Source organism: Gracilinanus agilis, chromosome 6, assembly GCF_016433145.1.
Source record: "Gracilinanus agilis isolate LMUSP501 chromosome 6, AgileGrace, whole genome shotgun sequence".
Lineage (NCBI taxonomy): Eukaryota > Metazoa > Chordata > Mammalia > Didelphimorphia > Didelphidae > Gracilinanus > Gracilinanus agilis.
Genome location: NC_058135.1, coordinates 275,024,489 through 275,051,236, shown reverse-complemented (window position 1 = coordinate 275,051,236; position 26,748 = coordinate 275,024,489). Strand labels below are relative to the sequence as shown.

The window sequence follows — 26,748 nt, the reverse complement described above, 5'->3', positions numbered from 1 at the left end:
CTCCGGTGTTTTTAGAACGGATGTTTCAATCAGACTTACCAAGCAAGCCTACTTTCTTCATTTTTGTCCTTTCACATCACCCTGTATATATTTTATTTCTTTTGCATGAAACGTAGAGATGAGAAGATACTTTGGGAAAGAAGGTATCCAATTTCTTAAAGCTGTGGTTTTATTTTACCCCCCCAAATTAAGGTGTTTCCCTTTATTAGAAGATCTTGAAGTCAACTCTGTCTTTTGGAATAATTTGTAAAAGTATGATTATATTCTGGCTGCTGCTAATGTTATTGATTATGGTTGGGGCTACTGTTCTTTTTTTCCCTGAGTTTTATTTTTCCTCACTTTGCATTTTCCATCTTCACTTACAGGCTCATGGCTGAACTGCAGATGGGTTTGGTGCCAAATGTGAGACTCCCAGATAAAATGGATATTACAGTGTAGGAATGAATTATTAATTAAATATCATGATAACTTCTTTAACAAGTAGAAAAATCACAAATGAAGTAATTTTAGTGAGAAAATACCTTGATGTCCATTAGTTTCCTAAAAGTTTCTTTAACATCTTTGTTCCTGAGGCTGTATATTAAGGGGTTTAACATGGGAATCACTACGGTGTAAAAAGCAGTGCTCACTCTGATCATGAGCCATGAGCTTTTGGAACTGGGTATACAATAGAGGCAGAGGATAGTCCCAAAGAAGATAGTAACAGCAGTCAAGTGGGAGGCACAGGTGGAGAAAGCTTTACGTCTCCCACTGGTTGAAGGCATCTTCATGACAGTTACAAAAATAAATATGTAGGAGGTAAGTATTATGCCAAGTGTGCAAAGGGTATTAAAATTTGAAAGGCTAAATAGAATTACTTCAGTAAGGTGCTTATCAGAGAAGGAAGCAGAAAGAATGGCAGAATACTCACACAGAAAATTATTAATGGTGTTTATCCCCCAAAATGATAAGATGAGAAGAGAGTAGGTGAATACTCCACAAGAAATTAGGCCCCACGAATATGATATAATGACTAGAAGGGCACAAAGTTTCTGGGACATGGTGACCGTATAAAGTAAGGGATTACAAATGGCTACAAATCGGTCATAGGCCATTACTGCCAACATGAACATCTCTGTCACCACACAGGTGACGGCGAAAGAAAATTGCATGATGCAGCCCACAAATGAGATGGTCCTGTCTTCCACAACTAAGATTTCTAACAATTTGGGTGTGATTATAGTGGAGTAAGAGAAATCCACAAAGGATAAGTGACTGAGGAAAAAGTACATAGGGGTGTGGAGTTTGGGGTTGTATCTAATGATCACAATCATGCCCAAGTTTCCCACAATAGTCACCACATAGATGGCCAGGAACACCATGAAGAGGAGTACTTGCAGATCTGGGAAATCAGAGAATCCTAAAAGGATGAACATGACTGTAGCACTCTGGTTTCGGTTAGCACTCACCATGTTTCCTTCTGGAGAGAATTTCAAAGTCATATGATCACAGCCTATTAGAAATAGAAAAAAAAAATGTCCATGGTTTTATATTTTAACACATGTATCAAGTATAATCCTCCCATAATTAACATTATGATTTGTCACAACTGTTGCTTTAAAACCTTCAATGGAAAAAACAACTAGGATTCAAAAACTGATTCAAAATGAATAACTCTAAATTTCCCTCAAGCCTCTTTGCAATATCTGTTTATTGATTCTCCATTCTGTTCTGAGCCTAATCCAACTCTCAAAGGTACCCATGTTGATCAGTCTAAAACATGGTTCAGACCATGTCGGCTTTCTTCACAAACTTTAAAAATGTCCTCTTTGTTTTGAGCATCCAACGTAGACTTATATAGTTTACATGAAACATCTTTCAGAAACTTGACTCTCATCTACTTTTACAGCCTTAAAGTATATGATGCCTCTTCTTGCACTCTGCTGCTAATTGAAATGTTGCCATTTCTTACAACTACCTCTTCATCCAGCTTATATTCTTTTGTATATGTGCCCATACCCATCCCAATTAGAAGGCACTATCTCCTCTAGTCTATTAGAATCCCTGGATTTATTTTTGTAATTCTATCTCAGTTCTCTTCTTACCACTCATTTAAGCCTTATTTTTCCCCAGCTAATTATCTTTAATTTACTTTGTATTTTTAAATATTTTTCTCAGGAATGTTCCTGTTGTCTTCTCCACAAAAAAAAAAAAAAGTAAGTTACTTGAAGACGATCATTTGATGCTTTTGTCTTTGATTTATACTGATGTTCTTAGATTGACTGAATGATTTCCTAGACAGCCCTTCAAATATATAAAATAGCTATCATGCATTCTCTATTTCTTGTTAAATATTCTATTTTTTTAGATAAGCATGCCCTAACTCATCTCTGGAAAAGTATTTGTGAGGACACTTGAGGAGCTGCTCCTTTCCTCCCTCTTCCTAGCTCTCAAAGATATTTTTGCATGCCCTACTCCTCTTTCCTGCCCAAAGCAAGCAGTTCCTCCCTCTGCTCTCTTGGGTAATGGGAGAGAAAGGCTCACAAAAAGCTTGAATTTACCTTTTGGGCATTCAAACTCTAAAAGGTTCCCCAAAGCTGCCCTAACAGGTTCTTATTTAGTATATAGTAGAACCATTGATCATAAAAACACAAAGAATTGAGGATAATTGTAATTGGGGAACTATCAAAGAAAAATACAATATGTCTATTTCCTCCTTGTAGAAGGAAAATGGACTTTGCTAATTGACCCTAAGTGAATCTAAGATTTCTTGACTTCCAAAGAATACTCATAATTCATATTAAATAAGTTAATCTATCTTCAGATAAACCAATATTTAGTTATTAATCACTCTTTTTTACATTTGTGAAGTTGTTTAGTGGACTTATAGAAAAAGAATTTATATTTTTCTTTTAAACATTCTATGCTACATATTTTGGATCAGTGCTTTTACCTGATAGATTTTTTGATTCCTTATTCTCACATACAGCATCCAAAACTATGATTTACATATGCTAAAAATTTGGGAAGCTCATACCTACATCTTAATCCAAGTCAGTGTTTAAATGGTCAATATCCCATGGGAATAAAAACCCTACAAAACTTGTCCAAGGTCATGATTCAGACTTTTTCAAAAAAAAAATTCTTAAACAACCAACTAGTAGTTATGTACATCATTCAAGTATTTTTGAATTCATAAAATTTTACTCTCATTCACCTTACATCTCCCAATTTCCCACATTAGATAAGTTTATGTAAAATCTGCACAATTTGTAACTATAGTATTTTTCTTTCAACTGATTGATTGTTCATCAGAGCTCTCTTCAGGAAGTATAGTTTCATTTGTATAGGGAATTCTCTATGTGGAAACTTCTTCAGAAGAACAGAGCATCAACTTATATGTTACCTAAAATCTTGTAGAGTTTAACAGACTATTAAGTAATTTAGTGTTTTGTTCATGGGAATACAACAGGTATATATGATAGAAGCCAAAATTAGACCCAGAATTTTATTCATTAAACTATGCTGATGCTCATCAATTTAGAGATTATGTCAAAAAGAAATTAAGAATTTCATGCCTTTAAAAATATTTACACTATACTTTTTCTCTGTGATCACCATTTCCTCATTTATGTTTTCTACCCATAGTTTTAATAATATGTTGGTATTTTTTTCTTGGATTGGGAATTTTACATAATGTCACTGATATTTATGCTAATAATTTCTACCTTCTTTAAATAAATGTGACATTTACCTTTCTCTTTCTGCAATGTCTCCTCTGTTTTCTGAAATATTTCAAAGATTACTACAAATGACTCAGTAATCACCTCTGCTTCTTCTTTAAAACTTAGGAAAAAGGTCCTATAGTTAAGTTTATTTGCCTCTTCTAGCTCCATAAAATTTCTTCTATTTATCCTCCCTATTCATTTATCTATCATTTTTGTGTGTTTATATGTGTATACATTTACGTATATACATATACAAACACATGCATAATTTACATGTGTAGTACATTATTATATAATGCCAACATTACTGTATCACCTTCTTATTTGATCTCCTTATCATAAACTTGGTCTCACTCCAATGCTTCAATTGCAAAGCCACCAATGTGAGTTTCTGGAAGTGTAGGTCTACTAATGTAAATCATGTTGTTCAGAAACACTCAATGTCCTCTTGAATCTAGGATCAAAAATAATTTCTATTGTTCGGCATTAGAAATATGCATATAGGCAAACAAACTTGCTTATCTATGCAGGTATATTGCTGTACATTATATATCTATTCTATATTTAGCTTTGTTTATATCTATAATTTCAACATAAAAATACACATATACAAATGTATACATATATGCATATATGAATATACATCAAGACAAAAAAACAATATAGACACATATACATATCTGTTTACTATATACATGTACATCATATATGTGTATATGATATCCATGAACTCGTAACTGTTCCTATAAAATCTCTTCCAAATTTCTCATATTTTACCACAGACACCACTATCCTGCCAGTCTCCCAGGTTGATAAATATGTAACTATCCTAGAATCTTTATTTTCCATCCATTGTCAAATTTAGAAATTTCTGTTTCTTTATCTCAGAAATATCTGTCTTGACTCTCCACACCCACATAGTTACCACCTTAGTTATTTTCATCACTTCTTCAATAGATTCCTATTTAGTTTTTCTGTCTTAAGTGTCTCATCATTCCATTCCAAATTCATCATTATTATACAATATGTTATATTCAGTTTATGTTTTGAATTCCAATACAATTTCAACCAAATCAGTCTTTCCATCTTCTGTTGATATCACATCTCCTTTCTTACTCTGTCATCCAACCGAATTGGTCCTTTTCTCTGTACCTCATTCATGACTTTCTAGCTATCTTCTCTACCTTTGTACTGTGCATTCTCCATTCCTGGAATATGTTCCCTTTTTTCTTCTGCTACATAGTCACTCTTTGCCATGAAGACACAGGTCAGAGGAGATGTTCCACAAGAAACCTTTTCTGATCTTGACCAATCTCGCTTCATTATGTATTTTTTTTCAGTTTTAACAGGATCATATCTATATTTTCTATACCGATATTGTCCTCATATTCTGCACATCTTTCATATATTTAAACTCATATATACTTAATCCTTTAATGATTTTCCTTGAATAAGCATTTTCTATTAAATGAATCTCTCTTTCTTTTGTCATGAGAATTATTTATCTTTGTCCCTTTGGAAATCCATTCTTACAAGATTCCTAATCTTTGTATGTCAATGTATCCATACCTTTCTCTTCTCTATTAAATTCTCAACAAGGGAGCAGACATTTCTCATAGGCTTCCATTATAACCAATGCAAAAAAGAGTTCTGCCAACAATGAGACTCAGATCCAGAATATAATTACTCCTTAATTCCTCATCTTTGGGAGGGAGGTCATTGAATTCAAGTTCAGTAAAGCAAATACTACATCCTATACTTTTTTGTGGGGGGAGTGGGGTGGCAAGAGCAGTTTCAATAGATTTTTTTTAATAATGGAATTCACACATTCATATTACACGCTTGTTTATCAGTCATGATGAATTTCAGAACCACCTATTTTTTCTAACTTTTGCCATAATTTGTGTTTTAATGAAATTATACAATAGAAGATAAAATGTCCACATCTACCCACTAGAACAAAATTATTTTCAGCTCCCAAAGAGCTGCTTGCAATGCAAGACAAACCTCTTTCATTTTGCCTGGCAGAGTTTATTTTGAGCATCAGCAAACCGATTCTTTTCCTAGGTAGGGCACTTCAATTAGGCTTTATATTTGTTTTCCTCTATTACTGCCAAATGTTCATTACTTATGGCTTTTATGAAACAGTCCCATTCAGCCACTTCCTCAGAATCACTGGTATCAATAGTGTCTATAGCCAATAGCTTCAAGTAATTTTATTGAGGAAAATTTGTCTGGATGGCCATGAATAAAACTAAACAAAGGGACCGAACTATATAACAAGTTTTATCTAGCACAGTCAGGTTATAGGAAAACACCACAAATACCCCTATAAAGCTCCCCAGGCTTGCCCCATTTCCACACAAGAGATCTCTCAGCAACATACTCAGAGATATTACTGTGCCAGAAATCACTAAATTTTCTACTAATTCATCCATTGCTCACCACATGAAAGTTTACTGATGGCACAAGAGATTGAAGGAGAAATATTGCCCAACACTTCCAACATAAAGAGTAATAGAGAAGCTAAGAGAGAGGCAGCTGCTCAGTCCCAACCACCATGTATTTTAATGACAGTTCTTTTTTTCTGAGATTACTTACCTTTACACCCATGCAGTCCATACTGGTCCCTGTCCAAACTCTAAACATTCTTGATATAATCACAAGTGTATAACTTCTTAATATGCAATGCTATGCATGTGTCACTCTCTATTTACTTTTCCTATTTCTTTTAAATCAGTAATACCTTTCCAGTGTCACATATTTGCCGTTGTTGTCAGTCCACCAATTCTCAATCATATTTTTAGATCAATTTTCCCCTGTGCCTTAAGGCTAATTCATTCTCCTTTTTAGCCATACATGATACCTTTGGGTATAGAGAAATGAGGTCATGATATCTCATTATAGAGTCCTTACTTGTACCTTTTCTTATTTCACTTGACATTCTCTTGTAAAGCATTTTAGGAACCCTCTTCATTATCGTTAGTGTAATGAAGGAGAAAAAGATGGGGAGAGATAAAAAGTAAAAGACAGAGATACATAGACTGAGTCAGAGACAATGAGAGGCAGAAATAGAGAGAGATGTATGCATCAGATGGTACAATGCAATACTAAAATAGTAAATAGAGTACTAGACTTAGAACTAATGAGATCCAAGTTCTGCCTCTGTCTCTGACAATTTGGAATTTCGTGATCATTGAAAAGTATGATAATGTCTCCTAGTTCCAGTTCTCTGAATAGACACAGGAAGAGGAGAAGAGAACAAAGGGTATGGTCTGAATCAAAAATTTTTTCAACTCATGTCTACATTGTTGCCAAAAAATATTCTGAATTAGAAATTATTTCATTCAGACATCTCCTTTCTCCTCCCTTTTCCTAATTCTCTTTTTCCCAACCATTTCTCAATTTTAATTTTGTTTCTGTTTCTGACTCTGACTATATGTCATCCTCTGCCTCTGTTTCTGTGTCTCTGCCTCTTTGTTTCTAACTCTGTCTCTCCCTCATTGTTTCTGTCTAACTTTTTTTTTTTTAATTTCTCTGAGTCTAAATTGGGGAGAGAAAAAAGGAGAAGGATATTCTCTAACTCAACAATTCTTTGCTATTAGATAGTCAAAGACTTGTTAGCACTGAGCCATTAAAGAGAGGTATCTTTCTAAGAAACAAGCCCTGAGCAAGAAACATTGAAATGGAAATAGTAATTGAATCCAGCAACAATTAAAAAAAATTCATTTGATATGCCTCATATGCTTTTCTTTGGGATTCTTCCTTTCTTTGTTTTTACACAAGCCAAAATTTCCCTGGTGATTTATTACCCCAGCAAAGAAAGATCAATCATAAAAATATTTTTCCAGATTTAATAAAAACCATTAATCTCAGAGATCTAGAAACTTGGATTTGGGATAAAAAGTATTTGGTCTAATTCCTGGCTTTGTCAATGCAACTTAACCATATTAGGTAAATATTCTGTGCCTTCGGCAAATTCATTATTCATTTTGGTACTATTAAAAACTTATTAAGTATATACACTCACATATAAACAAATATATAGGTATAGAAAATTTTATACATTCTCATGCCATAATAAATTTCATGGACATATCTTTCCTCTAAAACCATCTTTCATATTTTAAGATTATTGAGAGAAGCAGGTTTCCATAAGTATATATCTGTTCTTCTAATCGGGGATGTTTGATGAACATATATATGTGGAATTTACTATGATACAAATCAATGACAAAATTGCAAAGGAAAGGCCCATGAGAAGTGTTATAAAAGAAAACTAAAGGGTTCCTTACATCGGGCTAGGGAGAGGCTTGAAGTGAAAGAAGACAAGTCAGGAGAGATTGGATGGAGGAAATGAACCTGAAAGGAAGGAATGGACTTTCAATTATATAAATGGAGGGTAGACACTTTTATTGGTGTATGATCCTTTATCCATCTGACATATTTGCAAACTGTTCTCTCCAGTCGAGAATTTTATGTTCTAATAATCTTCACATTCCACTGTTGCATGATAGTCTGACTAGATGAATTAGAGTGAAATATTCCTACTAAAATAAATCTGATTTTTGAGAACTCTGGTGATACAAATGTCAACAATTTACAATCCCAAGGCTAAGACTTTCTCAAATCAGTTGACATTCTGTTCCTATTACTCAACCTCCCAAATATGTAAAGCCTCAACCAATCTACTTTTGTCACCTAAAATGTTGCTAAGACTGTTTAAAATCATGATGGATAGGTACACATATATCTGCTTTTTTTCTAATAGTTGCTAGCCACCTGACAACTATTCTTCAGTCAATGTTACTTAAATTCTTTACCTTATATCTCCTTTAAATCTAAATCTAAAATATAATTCCCTCTTTCTATTAATTTATCATGTATATAATTGCACACACACATACATCATACATTTATTTATTCCCACCCCCATTAGACTGTATATGCTTTGAGGACAGAGACTATCTTTTGCCTCTTTTTGTATCCTCAGCCCTTTGCAGTTGATCTCTTGATCTTCTAGCCTTGCCTCTTAATTTATTGACCTATAGTCAAATAGACTAAAATCAAAGGAATTAATCTACTGGAACATTGAAGAATCATTTAAATTAAGGATTTCCTTAACAACCCCATCTAGCTCTGCTACTCAGTGCATGAGATTTTAATATCAATTGCCAATCTATACAGATATAATGCAAAGAGGACCAACAGGAATTAGAGAGAGCTCTTTTGGATAAGCCTCAGAAAATCTTTCCTGATTAAACTTCCTATTCTCTATTATCCACAAAAATTAGAATCCCCATTTCTCTTATTCCCTCCTTAACTAAAAGCAATTCATGGTAAGAAAGCATTAGTGTTTTCAATTAATTCTTTCTACCTCAAAAGTTATCCTTCCACATTTGAATTTCAATTTTTCCTACCCTTTGCCCAAATCTTAACTCCAAATCCTTTCCTTTACCTTTTGGTAACTTGTAAATTACAAATAATGAGTTAATTGATTTGAATTGCTCAGTGAATATCTTGAGTCAAGTCCCAGGCACTCATATATCAATAGCCAACTACACATACTCACCAAAAGATGGATGGCTCAGCAAGTCTTATTACTTAGATTTGAATTGTTCTTAATAATAGGTCTGGTAAAATACTGTTTTCATAAACCTCTGCGAAAGAATATTAGACTACCTGGAGGCTAACAGTGGGAATACACATTCTGATAATCTCCAATTCTGGTAATTTTCACAGACTTTTTGAGAATAAAATGGTCATTTCTTAGTGTAAGACAAAAGGAAGAGAGGAAATTAAATGAGCTGTTATGTTGTGTCTAGGATATAAGTCAATGAATGATACAAGGTATCTAACATCTGCCTGAGGATTCTGGAGACCAAGGCCCCAGAGACTCTCCTCTGAGATTTTTCCCCAAGATCTACAAAACAAATCATTAAAAGGAACCCTGAGTCTCTAGTGTCAGCTTTTGAGAATGGGATTTCCTTGATATCTCAGTGGATATTTAAACTCAAATGATTACATTTCATTTGTCTTATTATTGTTATTATTCAGTCATTTTCAACACTTCATTACCTCATTTGGGATTTTCTTGGCAAAGATACTCTAAATGTATTCATTTGTTTGTCTGTTTAATTTATCTTTATTCTATTCCAATAAGAAATTACACATAAGTTTTCCAAGGAAACATGATTCATGTTGTCTCTCTCTCCTCTTCTCTCCCCACTCCTGTTGTTGACAAAGAATTCCAATGGGTTTTACATGTACTATCACTCAAAACCTATTTCCAAATTATTCATTTTTGTAATAGATTAATCTTTTATCACCCAAACCCCAAATCTTATATTCAAATAAACAAGGGATAAATCATATGTTTTCTTCTGTGTTTCTACTCCCACAATTCTTTCTCTGGATGTGGATAGAGTTCTTTCTCATAAGTCCCTCAGAATTGGCCAGGATCATTGTATTTGCTGTTACATTTGGTTGTCCCACAATATTGCAGTTAATGTATACAATATTCTGTATCTTCTTATTTCACTCCACATCTGTTCATGTAGGTCTTTCCAGTTCTTATAGCAATCAAGCAGTTCATCATTCCTTCTAGCACAATAGTATTCCATCACCGTCATGCACCACAATTTGTGTAGTGTAGGGAATAAAATTAATATGGTTTGACTAAATATAAGACAATGTGTTCACCAATATTATAATTCAAATCAAAATGACTTTTTATTTAGCAGCTTTATTTACAAAATAGAGGGAAAGAGTAGAGATGTAAAAGAGGGTAGAGTAAGCAGTCTAGCTTATCTTATTTGCTAGATATTTGCTCTGGTCTGGCTCAAATTAGGCAGGTCTTGTTAACCCACCACTAGAGGACACTCAGCCAGAAGGCCATTTAGCCAGAGGACCCAGTGGTGAATAACCACTTGGCCTCCTTTGGAAACTAATCTCTCCAGAAGCCAAGAAAGGAGTCAGCTTTTCACTCACCTACATTGTAGTCCAAAGAGGAAGATGCAAGAGCAGCCTTACAAAATGCTAGAGTCCCAGGTCTACTCTGAATAAGGTCCTCCACAAGCCTCCAGAGCTTTGAAAGAGCTCGAAGACTTGGTGACAGGAAGTTTCAGTCACTTTTAAAACTCTTCTTTGCATCACTTCCTGTTCCTTCCTCCACTTTAGGGGATCAATTATAGTACTTAAATTTTCTTAGCACTGCCCAGGGGGCAGTCAGTGGTTTCTGGAGGTATAAACCATTTTAGTGGGTGGTTTGTAGACTTCCCCTATTTCAGTGTTTAGTATGGTTGTATTTGCTTTTGTTGATTAAATTTAAAAGTAGACAAGGGGTAGTTAATCTCATTTTCATAGTAACCATTCCTCAATTGAAGGATATCTCTTTAGTTTCCAATTCTTTGCCACCATAAAAAACACAGCTATAAGTCAGTTTATACTAACAGGTCCTTTCCAATATTTTTTTTATCTATTTTGGATATAGACCTAGTACAGTATTGCTGGATTAAAAGGTATGCATTCTTTTAAAGTCCTTTGGACATAATTCCAAATTGCCTTCCAGAATGATTGGATCAATTCATAATTCTTCTAGCAATGCATTAATGTCGCAATTTTGCCACATCCCCTTCAACATTTATTATTTTACTTTACTGTCATATGGTCCAATCTGATAGGTGTAATTTGCATTTATCTAATTAAGATGGATTTAGAACATTTTTCATATGATTATTGATAGCTTTGATTTCTTCATCTGAAAACTGCCTATTCATATCTTTTGACCATTTATCAACTGGGGAATGGCTTGTATTCTGATAAATTTGACTTAGTTCTCTATATATTTGAGAAATGAAGCCTTTATCAGAGAAATTTGTTATAAAATTGTTTTCACAGTTTGTTGCTTTCCTTCCAATTTTGGTTGCATTGGTTTTGTTTTTACAAAATCTTTTTAATTTATTATAATCAAAATTATTCATTTTACATCTTGTAATGTTCACTGGTAATGTTTAGTCATACATTATTCCCTTCTCCATAGATCTGACCAGTAAACTATTCTATCTTCCTCTAATTTAATTATATCACCCTTTATGTTTGAATCATGTATTCTTTTTTACCTTAATTTGGTATAGAATGTGAGATACTGATCTAAACATAATTTTTCCCAAACTGCTTTCCAATTCTCACAATAGATTTTGTCAAATAGTGAATTCTTATCTCAATAGCTGTGATCTTTCTATTTCTTTTTCTTCTCAAATTGCTGCAGCTAACATTTCTAGTATAATATTAAATAATAGTGTTGATAATGAGTATCCTTCCTTCACTCCTGATTTTACTGGGTAGACTTCTAACATCCCCATTACAGATGATACTTGCTGATGGTTTTAAATAAATACTTATTTTTTGAGGAAAGGCTCTTTTATTCTTATGCTTTCTTTTGTTTTCAATAGGAATAGATGTATTTTACGAAAGGCTTTTTCTGCATCTCTTGAGAAAATCATGAGATTTCTGTTAGTTTGATTATCGATATGATCAATTATGTTGATGGTTTTCCTAATATTAAACCAACCTTGCTTTCCTGGTCCAAATCCCACCTGGTCATAATGAATAATCCTTATGATATATTGCTATAGTCTCTTTGCTAGTATTTTATTTTAGATTTTTGCTTCTATGTTCATTAAGGAGATTGGTTCATAATTTTATTTGGTCTATAATGTATTTTAACTTCCTGGATTATGTATCAGTACCATAGTTATGTCATTAAAATAATTTGGTAGGACTCCTTTCCTTATTTTGTCAAATAATTTTATAATATGCAGATCAATTATCCTTTTAATGTTTGACAGATTTCACTTGTGAATTCATTTGGCCTTGGGAATTTTTTCCTGGGGAGTTCATTGAAGGCTGGTTCAATTTCTTTTTTTCTGAGATTTGGTTATTTTAATATTCTATTTCCTCTTGTGTTAATTTAGGCAATTCATAAATATTCATCCATTTCATCTAGATTGTCAGATATAGTGCTATAATTGGGTGAAATAACTCATAATAATTCATTTAATTTTCCTCTTTATTAAAGATGAAATCACCCTGGTCATTTTTGTTACTGGTGAGTTGATTATCTTCTTTCTCTTTTTTAATCAAATTAAGCATAACTCTACTTAAGTGGTATTGTTTTTTTCATAGAACCAGCTCATAGTCTTATTTATTAGTCAAATAGTTCTTTTACATTCAGTTTTGTTAATTTATCCTTGATATTTAGGATTTCCTATGTAGTCTTTAACTGGGGATTTGTCAGGAAGATAGAACCCTACCCCCTTATACATGACGGGATTTTAGTGATAGTGATAGGTTTTCCATAATCAATATTGTGATTCTAAAGTAATTAGTATAATTCCATTGTAATCTTAATTACAATTAGTAGAATTCATGACTTTTATAAGAATTTCTAACTAAAGCATAAAACTGCTTCTAAGGGGACTTCCAACCCCTCCCTAAGTTAGCACTTCCTTTCTATCATGAGATACTGACCATCTGAGTTTCATGTCCCAATATGGTGCAAGTATGCACACCTTCCCTATTTGGAAATAATCATCCTTTCCCAGATCAGATGAGTCTGAGGTAACAGTCATCACTATTCTCTAAATAAGGGTATTGTCTTGTGATTTGACCTTAAGACGAATATGGGTTTTCCTAAATGAATTCACCAATCAGCTGTGTAGTTGGGTAACTGTTTCTAAAAAAAGGTCTTTATGATGTTAAGTCTTATGATATAAGTTATAAACCTTTTTTGAAAATATTCACCTTTTTACTTTCCTAGTATATAAACCAGGTCTCTATTGCTGGGCATTTGTTGTTTGTTGGTTTTTAACTATGTGATTATACACAGTGACAGGGTTTATATGGGAGACTTGACCCTCTTCCAATAAACTCTAAAATTCTACCTTGACTTGGAGAAATCTGGCTTTTTTGCTTTATTTACCTAAATTATCTATATCAAGGTGGTGGGTAAATTTCCCGACAGATTTTTCATTTGTTCTTTTTCTAGTTTTTTAGTGGCATGCTCAATTCATTGATATGCTTTTTCTCTAATTTGTTGATATAACCACTCATGGATATAAATTATCCCTGTGTACTTCCTTGGCTATATCCCATAAATTTTGATACATTCTCTCCTCATGGTCATTCTCTTCAAGGAAATCAGTGATTGTTTCTGTGATTTTTTTCTATGACCCACCAGTTTAGAAGAATTAGGTAATTTAGTTTCCAATTAATTTTTAATTTGCCTTTCTGTAAACCATTTTTGAATATAATTTTAATGCCCTATGATCTGTAATGGGGATAATTTGAGGAAAGGTGTGTGGTACAAGGGAATTTTGAAAGGAGGTTGTCAGGGACCTGCTAAGTGGGTAATATAGGTTACAGGTAGGCTGGAATTAGAGAGTCAGTATATAATAGGGCTAAAGTCAGGAGTATAACACTGAAGGGAAACAAAGATCTTCAGGGAGAGGAGGAATTAATCTAAACAGGCAAAGATTAATTCCTCCTCTCCCTGAACTCAGCCAAAGCTTGAAAAAAACTATCATGACCCCCCCCTCTCTATACTACAGATCTGAAAAAGTTGCATTTATTATTTCTACTTTTCTACATTTGATTGTGATGCTTTCATACCCTAGAACATAGTTAATCTTTGATATGTACAATGTGCCCCTGAAAAGAAGTTATATTCCTTTTTAACCCTATTCCATTTTCTCCAGATATGCATTAAATCTAACTTTTCTAAAAATTTTAATTACTTCCTTTACTTCTTATTTATTTTTTGGTTAGATTTTTCTAGTTCTGAAAGGGGAAGACTGAGATCCCCTACTAATATGGTCTTATTATCTATTTCTTCCTTGAACTCCTTTAATTTTTCCTTTAAAAATCTAGATGTCACTCATTTGGTGCATAAATGTTTAGTAATGATAGTTCTTCATTGTTAATGGTACCCTTTAAAAGAATGCAATTTCCTTCCTTATCTTTTTTAATTAGATTAATTTCAACTTTTGCTTTGTCTGGTATCATATTTTTTTTTACTTTACATGATGCATAATAAATTCTGCTCCAGCCTTTTAATTTGAATCCGTGTGTGTCACCCTGACACAAATATGTTTCTTGTAAACAACATATAGTAGGATTCTGGTTTTTAATCCACTCTACTACCCACTTGCTTTTAATGGATGAATTCATTCCATTTTCATTTAGTGTTATATTTATTAACTGTATATTGCCCTCCATCATATAATCCCTTTTAAATCCTGTTCTATTCGCTTTCTTTCTATTCCCTCTCACCAGTGTTTTGCTTTTTTGTCACCCCCTCCATTTTCTCCTCCCTCCAATTACCTCCCCCTTCACTTGCCTTATTCCCCTTCTACTTCTCTGTGGTTTAAGATAGAATTTTATACCCCACTGAGTAGGGTAAGATAGAATCCTATACCCCACTGATTATACTTGTTTTACCTTCTCTGAGTCCTTTATAATGAGAGTAAAATTTAAGCATTGCCTGTTACCACCTTTATCCTCCCCTTTCTATAATGATTTTTCATGCCTCTTTATGTTATATAATTTACTCATTATATCTCTCCCTTTCCTTTTCTCTCAGCGCAGCCCTCTCTTTCAGCCCTTGATTGATTTTTAACATATATTTCATGTGCATACATATAATACATACATATTGTCCATATGATCCTATTTACATATACATTATATTATTATATATAATCACATATATCACATCATCATAATCAGCTTATATCTCCACTGTCTTTCTGAGTAAATTCCTTCTATCTCATCTACTATTAAGAATAATTTTTGAGAATTACAGAAATCCTCTTTCCATGTAGAGATATAAACATTTTTACCTTAATGAGTCCCTTAAATTTTCACTTTCTTATTTAGCTTTTTGGGGTTCTCTTGTATTTCATTCTTGGACTTCAAAAATTTTTTTTAGGTCTGGCTTATTACTCAGTAATGTTTGGACATCTTCTATCTTACTGAATCTCCATATTTTTCCATGAAAGAATATGCACAGTTTTGCTGGATAGGTGACTCTGGGTTGTAAATGCAAATTTTTAGCCTTCCTAAATATCTTGCCCCATTCCTTTTGATCCTTTAATGTAGAAGCTACCAGGTCCTGTTGTAAGGGTGGAAAAGGGGTTTTATGGGTTCAATATATTAAAGATGGTTGCCAGAGGATTGAACTATTATCAATCCTCAATTAAGAATAATCTCAAATCAAAATTGACTTTTATGGAAGTTTATTCACATGAGAGAAGAGAGAGAGGAAGAAAATAAGAATCTATCTCACTAATAAAACCAGGTAGATCTTAACCCTCAGCTAATAGTTAAAGGGCCTGAGGCCTGGAGGTGAATGTAGCAAACTTCATTCACAGAGTCTATAAAAAGAAGTTTCTTAATAGAAGTTCAGGAAGATTCAGACTTTAAACTCACCACATGGAACAGTCTCAGTCATGAACCAGCAAAGCTCCCTCAGGTCCCCTTCACCAAAGCAAAAGCAGCCTCACTCACTCAACTCCCTCTTTTAAAGGGGTCACATATGCATCACTTCCAGTGCCTTCCCCTAGCCTGTGCGTCCAATCACAATAGACACATTCTCATAGGAAGTGTAGGTGGTGGTCTGTTGATTCTGATTTGTTACTCACTCTAGCACACGTGGGTGAAGACCTCCCAGAATTGGAAGGTGCTCTCACCTTTTGTGATTAAATCTAAGGATGGGCAGTGTAGACTTAATCTAATCATCACAATCCCCCCTGTGATCATTTGGGAGACTGGTAGCCCCAATTGATCATTTGACAAAATCATCTTGTACCCCTAAAATTCTAACTATAATAGTTAGAGATAAGAGGTATGTAAAAGAGATAGAGAGAAAAACCAATGTTTAGATTGTCTTTATTCAGTGTAGATTTATGCAGGCATCTTTTCTGGATCATCTTGATTTGGTGTCAGTTTTTGCAGTCAAATAATGCATTTTCTGGTTTCAAAGCATTAGCAGACTTCTTCTGAAAAAAATTTCTCGAACAAAATTTTAAGGCTTGGATTTTTATAAAAATACAATCCCCCCTGAAGAGGGTGTTTAAAAAGGAAACACCCAGATCAGCTCAGAATACAACATTGAGTTACAGGTATATGAGTCAATTACCAAAAGAAAAACCAAAAACATAAGAAAATTAAATTTTGGGAGAGATAAAAATTCAAAATAAGAATCAAAATATCAAAAATCTATGTATGTAAAAATTTTAAGTAAACAAGAATAAATTCAAAATGAGCCCTTGTATTGGGGTCCAATTAAATTCTGTACCGTAAATCTGTAAAACAAAATGCAGTAATACTGTACTTAGAGAATTGGGGGCATCCACCTTGGCAGGAAGTACCTACCTGAGACTTCCTCCAGCCATCAGTTTGACTGGCAGGGAGGGGCCTTCTCAACTCTTCCCTCAAGAGACTTTAGAAACTAAAAAAAGAAACCCTCCAACCAAAACCTAAACATTTCTTACTGGCCCTAGTTTCCTCCCTGTATTCTCTGTCTCAAGCCTCTGGGAATACACCTGTTTGAGCTGCCCTCTCCTACATACCCCATTTCCTTTATCTCCTATATACCTTCCCTTACCTTCATTCCTCCTCCAATCACCTTATAATCACTTAATATCCCCTTTATCCTTCCTCACACCCAAATTGCCTCCTTGACCCACTCAGATTACCTTATTTACTTACTTTTTTATAACACTACTCAAATTGTCATTTTATATTCTGGTCCTTTCCTCCCTTACAGTCTTTAAACAATAGCTTGTCCTAAACAGCAGTACTCCTTATTCCTTGAATACCTAATGTGAATTCATTCTTCCTTTCACACCATCATCCAAACTATTTAATATGCTTGGGATTGCCTTCCTCTTGATTTGAACTTAACTAAGCAAGTCCATCTTTCTTAGGTTAGGTTATCAAGTTGAACTTTCCCTGTCTTTTTTGCCAAGAAATGCAGCAATTATATGAACATAATTACAAGAGACTTTTCACATAAATAAAATTAGATTCCAACAATTAGAAAAACATTAATTGGTTATGGGTAGGCTGAATCAATATAATAAAAGTGACAATCCTATCTAATTACTTTATTCAGTGCCATACAAATCAAAATGCCAAAAAACTAATTTATAGAAATAGAAAAAGTTATAAAATTCATTTGAAAGAACAAAAGGTTAAGGACATCAATTGAACTAATGAAAAAAAATATGATGGCCTAGCAGTACCAGATGTCAAACTCTATTATAAAGCAGTAATCATCAAAACAGTCTGGTACTGATGAAGAAATAGAAGGTTGGATTAATAGAATAGTTTAAAGGTAAATGTCCTCAATAATCTAGTGTTCGATAAACCCAAAGACCCCAGCTTTGGGGATAAGATCTCATTATTTGAAAAAACTGCTAGGAAAAAAGAAAAAAGTATGGCAAAAATTAGGTTTAGATCAATATCTCACACTCTGTACCAAGATAAGGTTAAAATGGTTATATGATTTAAATATAAAAGTGATATTATAAGTAAATAAGCAGAACATAGAAAAGTTTACCAGTCAGGTCTATGAAGACAGGAAGAATTTATGACCAAAGAAGAGATAGAGAACATTACAAGATGCAAAATGAATAATTTTGATTATGTTAAATTAAAAAGGTTTTTTACAAACAAAACTAATGCAACCAAGATTAGCAGGAAAGCAACAAACTGGGGGGAAATTTCATGACAAATTTCTCTGATAAAGGTATTATTTCTTAAATATGTAAAGAATTAAGTCATATGTATAAGAATCCAAGTCATTCACCAGTTGATAAATGGTCAGTTGATATGAATAGGTAGTTTTCAGATAAAGAAATCAAATCTATTAAAAATCATATAAAAAGTTTTAAATCCGTCTTGATTAGATAAATGTAAATTGAAACAACTCAGAGATACCATGTCATACCCAGAAGACTGGCCAATATGACAGTAAAGTAAAATGATAAATGTTGGAGGGGATGTGGCAAAATTAGGACACTAATGCACTTGCTGGTAGAGTTGTGAATTGATTCAAACATTCTGAGGGGCAATTTGGTATTGTTCCCAAAGAATACATACTACTTGATCCAGTAATACTTGATCCAGTAATCCAGTCTGTGTCCCAAAGAGATTTTTTGAAAATAGTAAAGAATCTATTTGTACAAAAATATTTAAAGCTGAACTTTTTGTAGTGGCAAAGAAATTGGAAACTTAAATGGTGGCCCTCAATTGGGGAATGGCTGAACAAATTGTGATAGATGATGGTAATGGAGTACTATTGTGCTATAAAGAATGATGAACAAGATGATTTCATAAAGATCTTGAAAGTTGTATATGAACTGATGCAGAGTGAAATAATCAGAACCAGAAAATCATTATACACAGTAACTGCAATATTGTGGAATGATCAAATGTGATAGACTTTGCTACTAATAGTAATACAGTGATCCAGTACTATTCTGAGGACTTATCTTTTTTTTTTTAGATCCTTAACTTCTGTGTATTGGCTCCTTGGTGGAAGAGTGGTAAGGGTGGGCAATGGGGGTCAAGTGACTTGCCCAGGGTGTGTTAAAAATATGAAGGCACCAGGGATGTTACAATATAATCTAAATGGTTGTGGGTACACACACTGGGTTGTAAGAGGCAGGACCAGGATAGGGAGACCAGAGTACACAACTAAGCTGCTCTTAACTGACAAGAATGGCTGTTGGCCAATTGTCTCCAGTTCTCCACTAGGCCAAAGTCTTTGAAACCAAGAGGCAAAGTAAAAGCTTTTAGCAGTTTTAATTATGTTTAAATAAAATAAAGGTGAGATAGGGATTTCTATACTTAAAAACTAAAAGGGCAAAACCACAGGGCAAGGAGAGGACTTATCTACTCTAATCTTAGTGACCTAAGCAGGCAAGGCCCAAAGGTGCAGTGCAGTGCAGGTCACTGTGAAGGCTTCAAACCTGGTTCTAGCCAGGCTTGACCAGCACAGCTTAGGGCTGAGGGTGGCTTTGGGGTTCTCATGGTAATCCACAGATGATCACAGGGTGTCAAAGTCAAGGTGGTCCAAGGTATACAAGTAGAGAGGGTGTGCTTGGGATGCTGTCCACCAGATCCCAAACTCCTCCTCCTCTTGGTGCTGCTCTGTAGTTCTTGTCCACTTGCTACATGCCGCCACCACTCAGGATCCCAGTGAATCAGACGCAGGCTGAGATCTCCCAGGCTAGCAACAGTTTATGCCAAGCACTAATGGAGTCTCTCTCAGGACACAAGCACTACTTCCTGCTCCTTCATTCCATCTTGGAATGCTCCAGCCCTTCATGTTAGGTCAACCTTAATAATTAATTAATTACTAACTAATCTTCCTCACAACAGATCACACAGCTGGGAAGTGTCTGAGACCGGATTTGATCCTAGGACCTCCAGTATCTAGGCCTGACTCTCAATCCACTGAGCTACCCAGCTGCCCCCAGAACTTATCTTAAGAAAGGAATGCTATCAACCTCTAGAGAAAGCACTGTTGTAATAGAAATGCAGATAAAATATGTATATAATTTATCACTTGTTCATTTGAGTATATTTGCTGGGTTTGGTTCTAAAATATTTGCTTACCAAAATGAATAATATAGAAAAATATTTTGTGTGATAATATGTGTATAAACCAGTTTAAATTGCTCATCAGCTCTGGGAAGGGGAAGGGAAGAAGGGAGATAGACTATATGGATCATAGGACTGGAAAATTTATGTGGAAATTTATTAAAATAAAAATTGATATCCAATCTTTAAGGGTCAGCAAATTTATATTGCCCTCAAATTTAAGACATTGAATTTCAGCACAAAGTTCTGAGACTAGGTGTATTCTTTGTAGTAAATTACAAGAAATGTCTTTATTTTCTTACTTATCATATACTTTTTTCATTTATTAATAAAATCATCTATTTTCCAGATCTTGGTGTTAGCTAAATATTGAACTAATAGGGGGGAAAGGATGTTGCAATCTAGGAAAGTCTTCAGAATTTAAGTATAACACCAAATTATTATTTTTGTTTGTTTGTTTCATTACGCACATTTTGGAGGTAGATTTAGGATAGCAATACTCTTGTAAATACTATTATTAATAGCAATATCATTCCATTGAAACATCATTCATGACTAGAAAGGAACGTAAAAATGACCAGATAGCATCACAGATGTGTAAGACAACATTGAAAAGCATATGATTTTATTATATACTAAAAAAAAAAGTAAAGCAAGTTGTATATAGAAATTTGCAGTTCAATGCATGATCTTCTGCTCTTTTGTTTATATTGAAGTACTTATTTTAGTTGGTGAAGAAGGTATTGAATAAATAAATATAACTATAAATTTTCCAACAGTAGTTCAAATAGCAGACTTGCTGTCCATCCAAGTAATTTTAGTGTGAACATATTTTGAAATCCATTAATTTCTTAACAGTTTCTTTCACATCTTTGTTTCTCAGGCTATATATTAGGGGGTTAAGCATGGGGATCACTACTGAATAGAAAACAGTGCTCACTCTAATTAGGAGCCATGAGCTTTTGGAACTAGGTAAACAGTAAAGGAAAAGAATGGCCCCATAGAAAATGATAACTGCTGTCATATGGGAAGCACAAGTAGAGAAAGCTTTATGTCTCCCACTTGTCGAAGGCATCTTCATGATGGTGACTAAGATAAAAAGATATGAGGTGAGGATAATCAAGAGTGTGCAAAATGTATTAAAATTTGTGAGACTAAAAAGGATTATTTCAGTAAATTGTTTATCTGAAAAGGAGGAAGCAAAGATTGCCGAATATTCACAGAAAAAGTTATTAATTATATTAGTTCTACAAAATGATAATACAAGGAGAGAGTAAGTGAATGTCATCGAAGAAATTATGCCCCATGAATATGCCACAACCACTAGAAGAATACAGAGTTTCTGGGACATGGCAACTGTATATAGCAAGGGATTGCAAATAGCCACAAAACGGTCATAGGCCATCACTGCCAACAAAACAGCCTCAGTTACCACACAAGTAGCGGTAAGAAATAATTGTGTTATGCAGCTCAAGAAAGAGATAACTCTGTCGTCTACAACCAGGATTTCTAACAATTTGGGTGTAATGGTAGTAGAGTAGCAGAAATCCACAAAAGATAAGTTGCTAAGGAAAAAGTACATGGGGGTATGGAGTTTAGGAGTGATCCTGATAATCAAAATCATCATGAGATTTCCCACCACTGTGACTGTATAGATGATCAGGAACACAAAGAAGAGGAATGCTTGGAGATCAGGATAATCAGAGAATCCTAAGAGGATGAACACGATCTCAGAAGTCTGATTTTGGTCAGCACACATCATGGTTCCTGTTGGAGAAATTTTCAGTCACAGAATTACATTTCAGAATGTAAAAAATATCTGGAAGGTTAGAAACACCAATCCACACATGAAAAATAACCCTTCCCTCTAAATTTTACCTCCCAGTTGATTGTCTCTCAATTTCTTCCAGACTTTTAGTGAGGTTGAGCCCACTATTTCTCAAAGTAGTCTATAATGCTGAAACTGTGATTGTCATTGTGATTATAATGTAGTCTATGTTTATATCAACTTTATGTTTTTTTTGTGTATTTGCAATTTCTTAGCCATTTTTCCTCCTTTTAGTTTCTGGTGCTAATCTTTGACAAATCCTATACTATATGTATATTTTTGCACACATATAACCACAACATTCTCCTACTTAAAAAATTCTAAGAATTCTATTTGACCTCCAGGATCAAATACATATCATCCTTTTTTAGAATCAAACATATTTATGATCCCTCTTGCCTAGCTATAGTATATATTATTCCCTTTACTAAAGTCTGTGGTTCAATCTAACTATCCCTACTGTTGTTCTTTACATATGAAATTTCCTTTCTTGTATCCAAATTTCCTCATGGCCTATTCCACCTGTATGGACATAAGTCCTTATGACCATCTCTTAGATTATATATCTCCTGTTTTAGAATCAATACTAATTATCAGTTCCAAGGAAGAAGAATAGTAAGGGATAGGCAATTGGGATTAAGAGAGATGCTCAGGATCACACCCTAGGAAGTGAACTAGGCTTAATTTGAACTCAAAACCTCCCACCTCAAAGTTTGACACTCTATCCAATGAACTGCCTTCTTGTCCCATATGATATATTTCAAAAAGCAGAATTGTACATAAAACTTATTCTGATTCCCTTCAGCTGTTAATGTCTAAGATAAAAATAAAGATCTTGTACTTAGAGACAATGTAGTAGTAAATGAAAGACTAGCCTCAAAGCCAAAAAGGTATGTTTTAATACTTACTATGTTGCCCTTACTAAATCCATTCAGACTGATAGTAAGACTGTCTAATACCATAAATTCCTAGGAAGCCATAATTTTTCATTGGTACATGGAATCTCTCTCATTTAGCAGCTCAGTACATCAATATAATCATAGGTCCAGTCTCTACTTTCATATCTTGTCTATACATATGTCTATGTGTTGTTTCTCCTCTTATATAGGATAAGCTGCTTAAAGATCAGAACATTGGTGTTCGTATTGCTGGTGGTGGTGGTATTGGTATTATATTTTTGTCTTTGTGTCTCTATTACCTACCATAATGCCCATCACTGTGTAGATGATTAATAAATGCAAATTAAGTTGAGTAATTCATTTGATAACTGATATACTTGAAAACACTGAATATTCTCCCCTACATGTTAAATTTCCTGTTCTCCGGTACAAGTAATCCCAGTTACTTTAACAAATTTCCATTTGGCATGAATTACACGATCCTCCTCATGAAGTTTATCCTATTCTTGACTCTCCTGAGTTTATTGATGTCCCTCACAAAATGTGATATCCAGAACTGAAGATAATTCTCTTGTAATTAACTGCTAAGGAAGCAAAGTAGATGCTTGTTCCAACTCCCTTATAGGAGTATACTCTGCCTCTCCTCATAGAGCCAAACTTATGGCTTTTGTGACATGATAGAATTCACATTGAACTTCTAGGCCTCTGAAACCTACGGTCTGAGTTTTTGTTGTTTCTTGTCTTTTTTTTGTTTGTTTTTGAGATAAAGTGATCCCTCATCATATGGCACCAGTTTTGAATTCATGAAATCAATTTGTAGAACCCAGAGTCAAGAATGTAAGTTTATCTTTATCAAATTTGATTCTGAATTTTTTTAATCTTGACTCACCTAGTGTGCTAGTACTCCTTCATAGCTTCGTATCATCAGCAGATTTGATAAACTGGTCAGCTAGGCTTAATCCAAGACATCACTAAAAAAGGGAACTACTATATCCTGGAGATACTCAACTGCACATCACCATTCAAGATAATATGTATCCATTAGTCACTATTCTTTAAATCTCTTATTCATTAAATTATTAACATCAAAAATTTCATATCATCTATTTTATTTCTTTCCATCTTTTCTACAAGATTAACAGAAGATATTTACTAAATGATTTTACAAAATCTGGGTAGACAATATGGAATTTTCTCATCTGAAAATTTCTGATCTTTCTCTTCAGGTCCAGTTATTTCATTTATGTAAATAAATATATTATTACCACATCCTTCCCCAGTGAAGATCAGCAGTTAGGGTACATCTAGGTGGCACGGTAGACAGAGTGACAGGCCTGGACTCAGGATTATCTGAGTTCAAATCTGGCCTCAGACAGTTCCTAGCTTTGGGACCCAGGACAAGTCACTTAATTGTTTGTCTAACCCTCCTTCTTCTATCTTAGAGTTGTGACTAAGACAGCAGAGTTTTTTAAATCTGCAATTGGTTTGTAATATAAAGTCTCCTAGAGTTTTCAGGGGGGTCTGAGAGATTTAGTGCCTTGTCTATGGTTATAAAGATTTTAATTATCCTATAATATAACCCCATTACCTTTTAAGTTCTTTGAAAAAAAGGTGTTATTTTATTCTAAATTCTTGTATTATCAACACCAAAAAAGTACCTTGTACATAGTAGGCACGAATGTTTCTTGATTGTTAAATATGTTTTAAAAATCACACTTTTAGCCCAACTCTTCTATCCTTTATATGATGTTGCCCAGACAAATCCAGGAACCCTGTGGCAAAAATAAGATTATTCAGGTATTATACTTTGTTTTATTTAGCTTATAAACCATGTTGGCATCTTTTTTTATTACTACCTCATTGTGATCATAGCTAATATTTAGATAGTATTTACTATGTGCCAGGTATTGTTTTAAGTGCTTTACAATTATTTTCACATTTGATTCTCACAATAGCACTGGGAGAGAAGTGTTGCCACTGTTCTCATTTTACAGAGGAGGAAATTGAGGCAACTCTAGTTTCAGTGATGACCAGCATCAAACTCTAGGAAATATCTGAGACTGTATTCAAACTCAGGTCTTCTTGACTCCAGATTCAGTGTTCCAACCACTATATTACCTTGCTGTTTCCTCTTTTCTAGAAAGTTGCTCCTGATGAATGAATGAAAATGCATTTATTGGGGGCAGCTAGGTAGCTCAGTGAATTGAGAACCAGACCTAGAGACGGGAGGTCCTAGGTTCAAATCTGGCCTCAGACACTTCCCAGCTGTGTGACCCTGGGCAAGTCACTTGACCCCCATTGCCTACCCTTACCACTCTTCTGCCTTGGAGCCAATACACAGTATTGACTCTAAGACAGAAGGTAAGGGTTTAAAAAAAATAAAAAAAAAGAAAATGCATTTATTAAATATGTCAGGCTTTGTACAAAGTTCTAGGAATATGAATTCAAGAAAAATAAATTTAAAATTCTGTCTTAAGAAGGAGCTTATGTTCTCTAAGCAGAAAACAAAACACATAGGAAATCTATAGATTGGAATGGGGAGGAAAAGAAGGAGGCAGAAAAAAGGAAATTATTTTAGGTATGTCTGTCCTGTTCCCAAGAGGAGATTTTTAATTCCAATAGAAAGAGGAAGAATTATAGCATGTACATAAAGTGATTTCAAAAAAGGTAAAAAATATTATGGTTTTCTAGTTCTACTTATTATGTAAGGTGAGATATGCATCTATGTGATAAGTGTCTGATATATATAGTAGTAATATAGAAGATTACGATATAATTATATGTTACTTATATTGCACAAGCATACACACACATGTATATATCTGACTGCCCTTACCAGCTCCTTTTTGATACCAATTAAAATTTCAACCTTTGATAGGAAGGCTTCCCCAATTTCTTTTAATTCTAATGCATTCTCTCTCTTTATATATCTCTCAAACACTGTGTCATATATATAGTGTAGGGCAAATAGGGTGCATGTCAGCCCTGCAAAGCCTTACTGCAGAATTTCTGACTATTGATAAGGGTTTAGAATCTTGAGGAAGTTCAATTGACCCTGGAGACTAGTGAAGAGTAGGAGGGTTGATCTGAGCTCTATCTTTGGATTGTAAACCTGGCCTATATTCTGCAGTTTTTCTCTTAAAATTTGTTAGTTTAACTATTTCCATTAGATCTCCCTAACCTCCCTTATTCCCAACAATCATTTTCTCTTCTCCTTCTCTTATCAATCAACTAATGAGTTAGTCAAGGTTTGATTACTTGACAAACTGGGTTTATTGATTTACAGGGTTGATTGGAAAGGATGGAGGGGCACAAGGTAACTCTAACAGCCGTCTAGGGAAAGCTTCAAGTGGGGAAGGGAGACAGGAACTTGCCTAAATCATCCACAAGGTTTTGTAGCCTATAGGATTAGGAAACTTGGATACAATAATTAAAGAGATAATTTTTAACAAGTATAAGTCCTATTTGACTACAGGGAAACTAAGTCTACCAAGTTTGAAAACTAACACTCAGATCCACCCTCTTTTCAAAACCCCCAAAAATTTAGGAAAGGAAAATGATGGTTGGGCATAAGGGAGATTAGGGAGATCTAAAGGAAATAGTTAAACTAACAAATTTTAAGAGAAAAACTGCAGAATATAGG

The 26,748-nt window shown here is 34.1% G+C and overlaps 2 protein-coding genes across 2 annotated transcripts; both read right to left on the bottom strand.

The window, feature by feature from the left end:
- Window positions 1–506: 506 nt before the first annotated feature.
- LOC123251620 (olfactory receptor 5D18-like) lies at window positions 507–1,451 on the bottom strand. Its single transcript, XM_044680926.1, has one exon. The coding sequence runs from the start codon at window positions 1,449–1,451 to the stop codon at window positions 507–509; it is 945 nt and encodes a 314-aa protein (XP_044536861.1).
- Window positions 1,452–21,195: 19,744 nt separating this feature from the next.
- LOC123251695 (olfactory receptor 5D18-like) lies at window positions 21,196–22,140 on the bottom strand. The gene has a single exon (XM_044681005.1). The coding sequence runs from the start codon at window positions 22,138–22,140 to the stop codon at window positions 21,196–21,198; it is 945 nt and encodes a 314-aa protein (XP_044536940.1).
- Window positions 22,141–26,748: the final 4,608 nt, after the last annotated feature.

What these genes read in the sequence shown, in the direction of transcription:
- LOC123251620 (XM_044680926.1), bottom strand. Translation starts at nt 1,451, where the DNA reads ATGGTGAGTGCTAACCGAAACCAGAGTGCTACAGTCATGTTCATCCTT.
- LOC123251695 (XM_044681005.1), bottom strand. Translation starts at nt 22,140, where the DNA reads ATGATGTGTGCTGACCAAAATCAGACTTCTGAGATCGTGTTCATCCTC.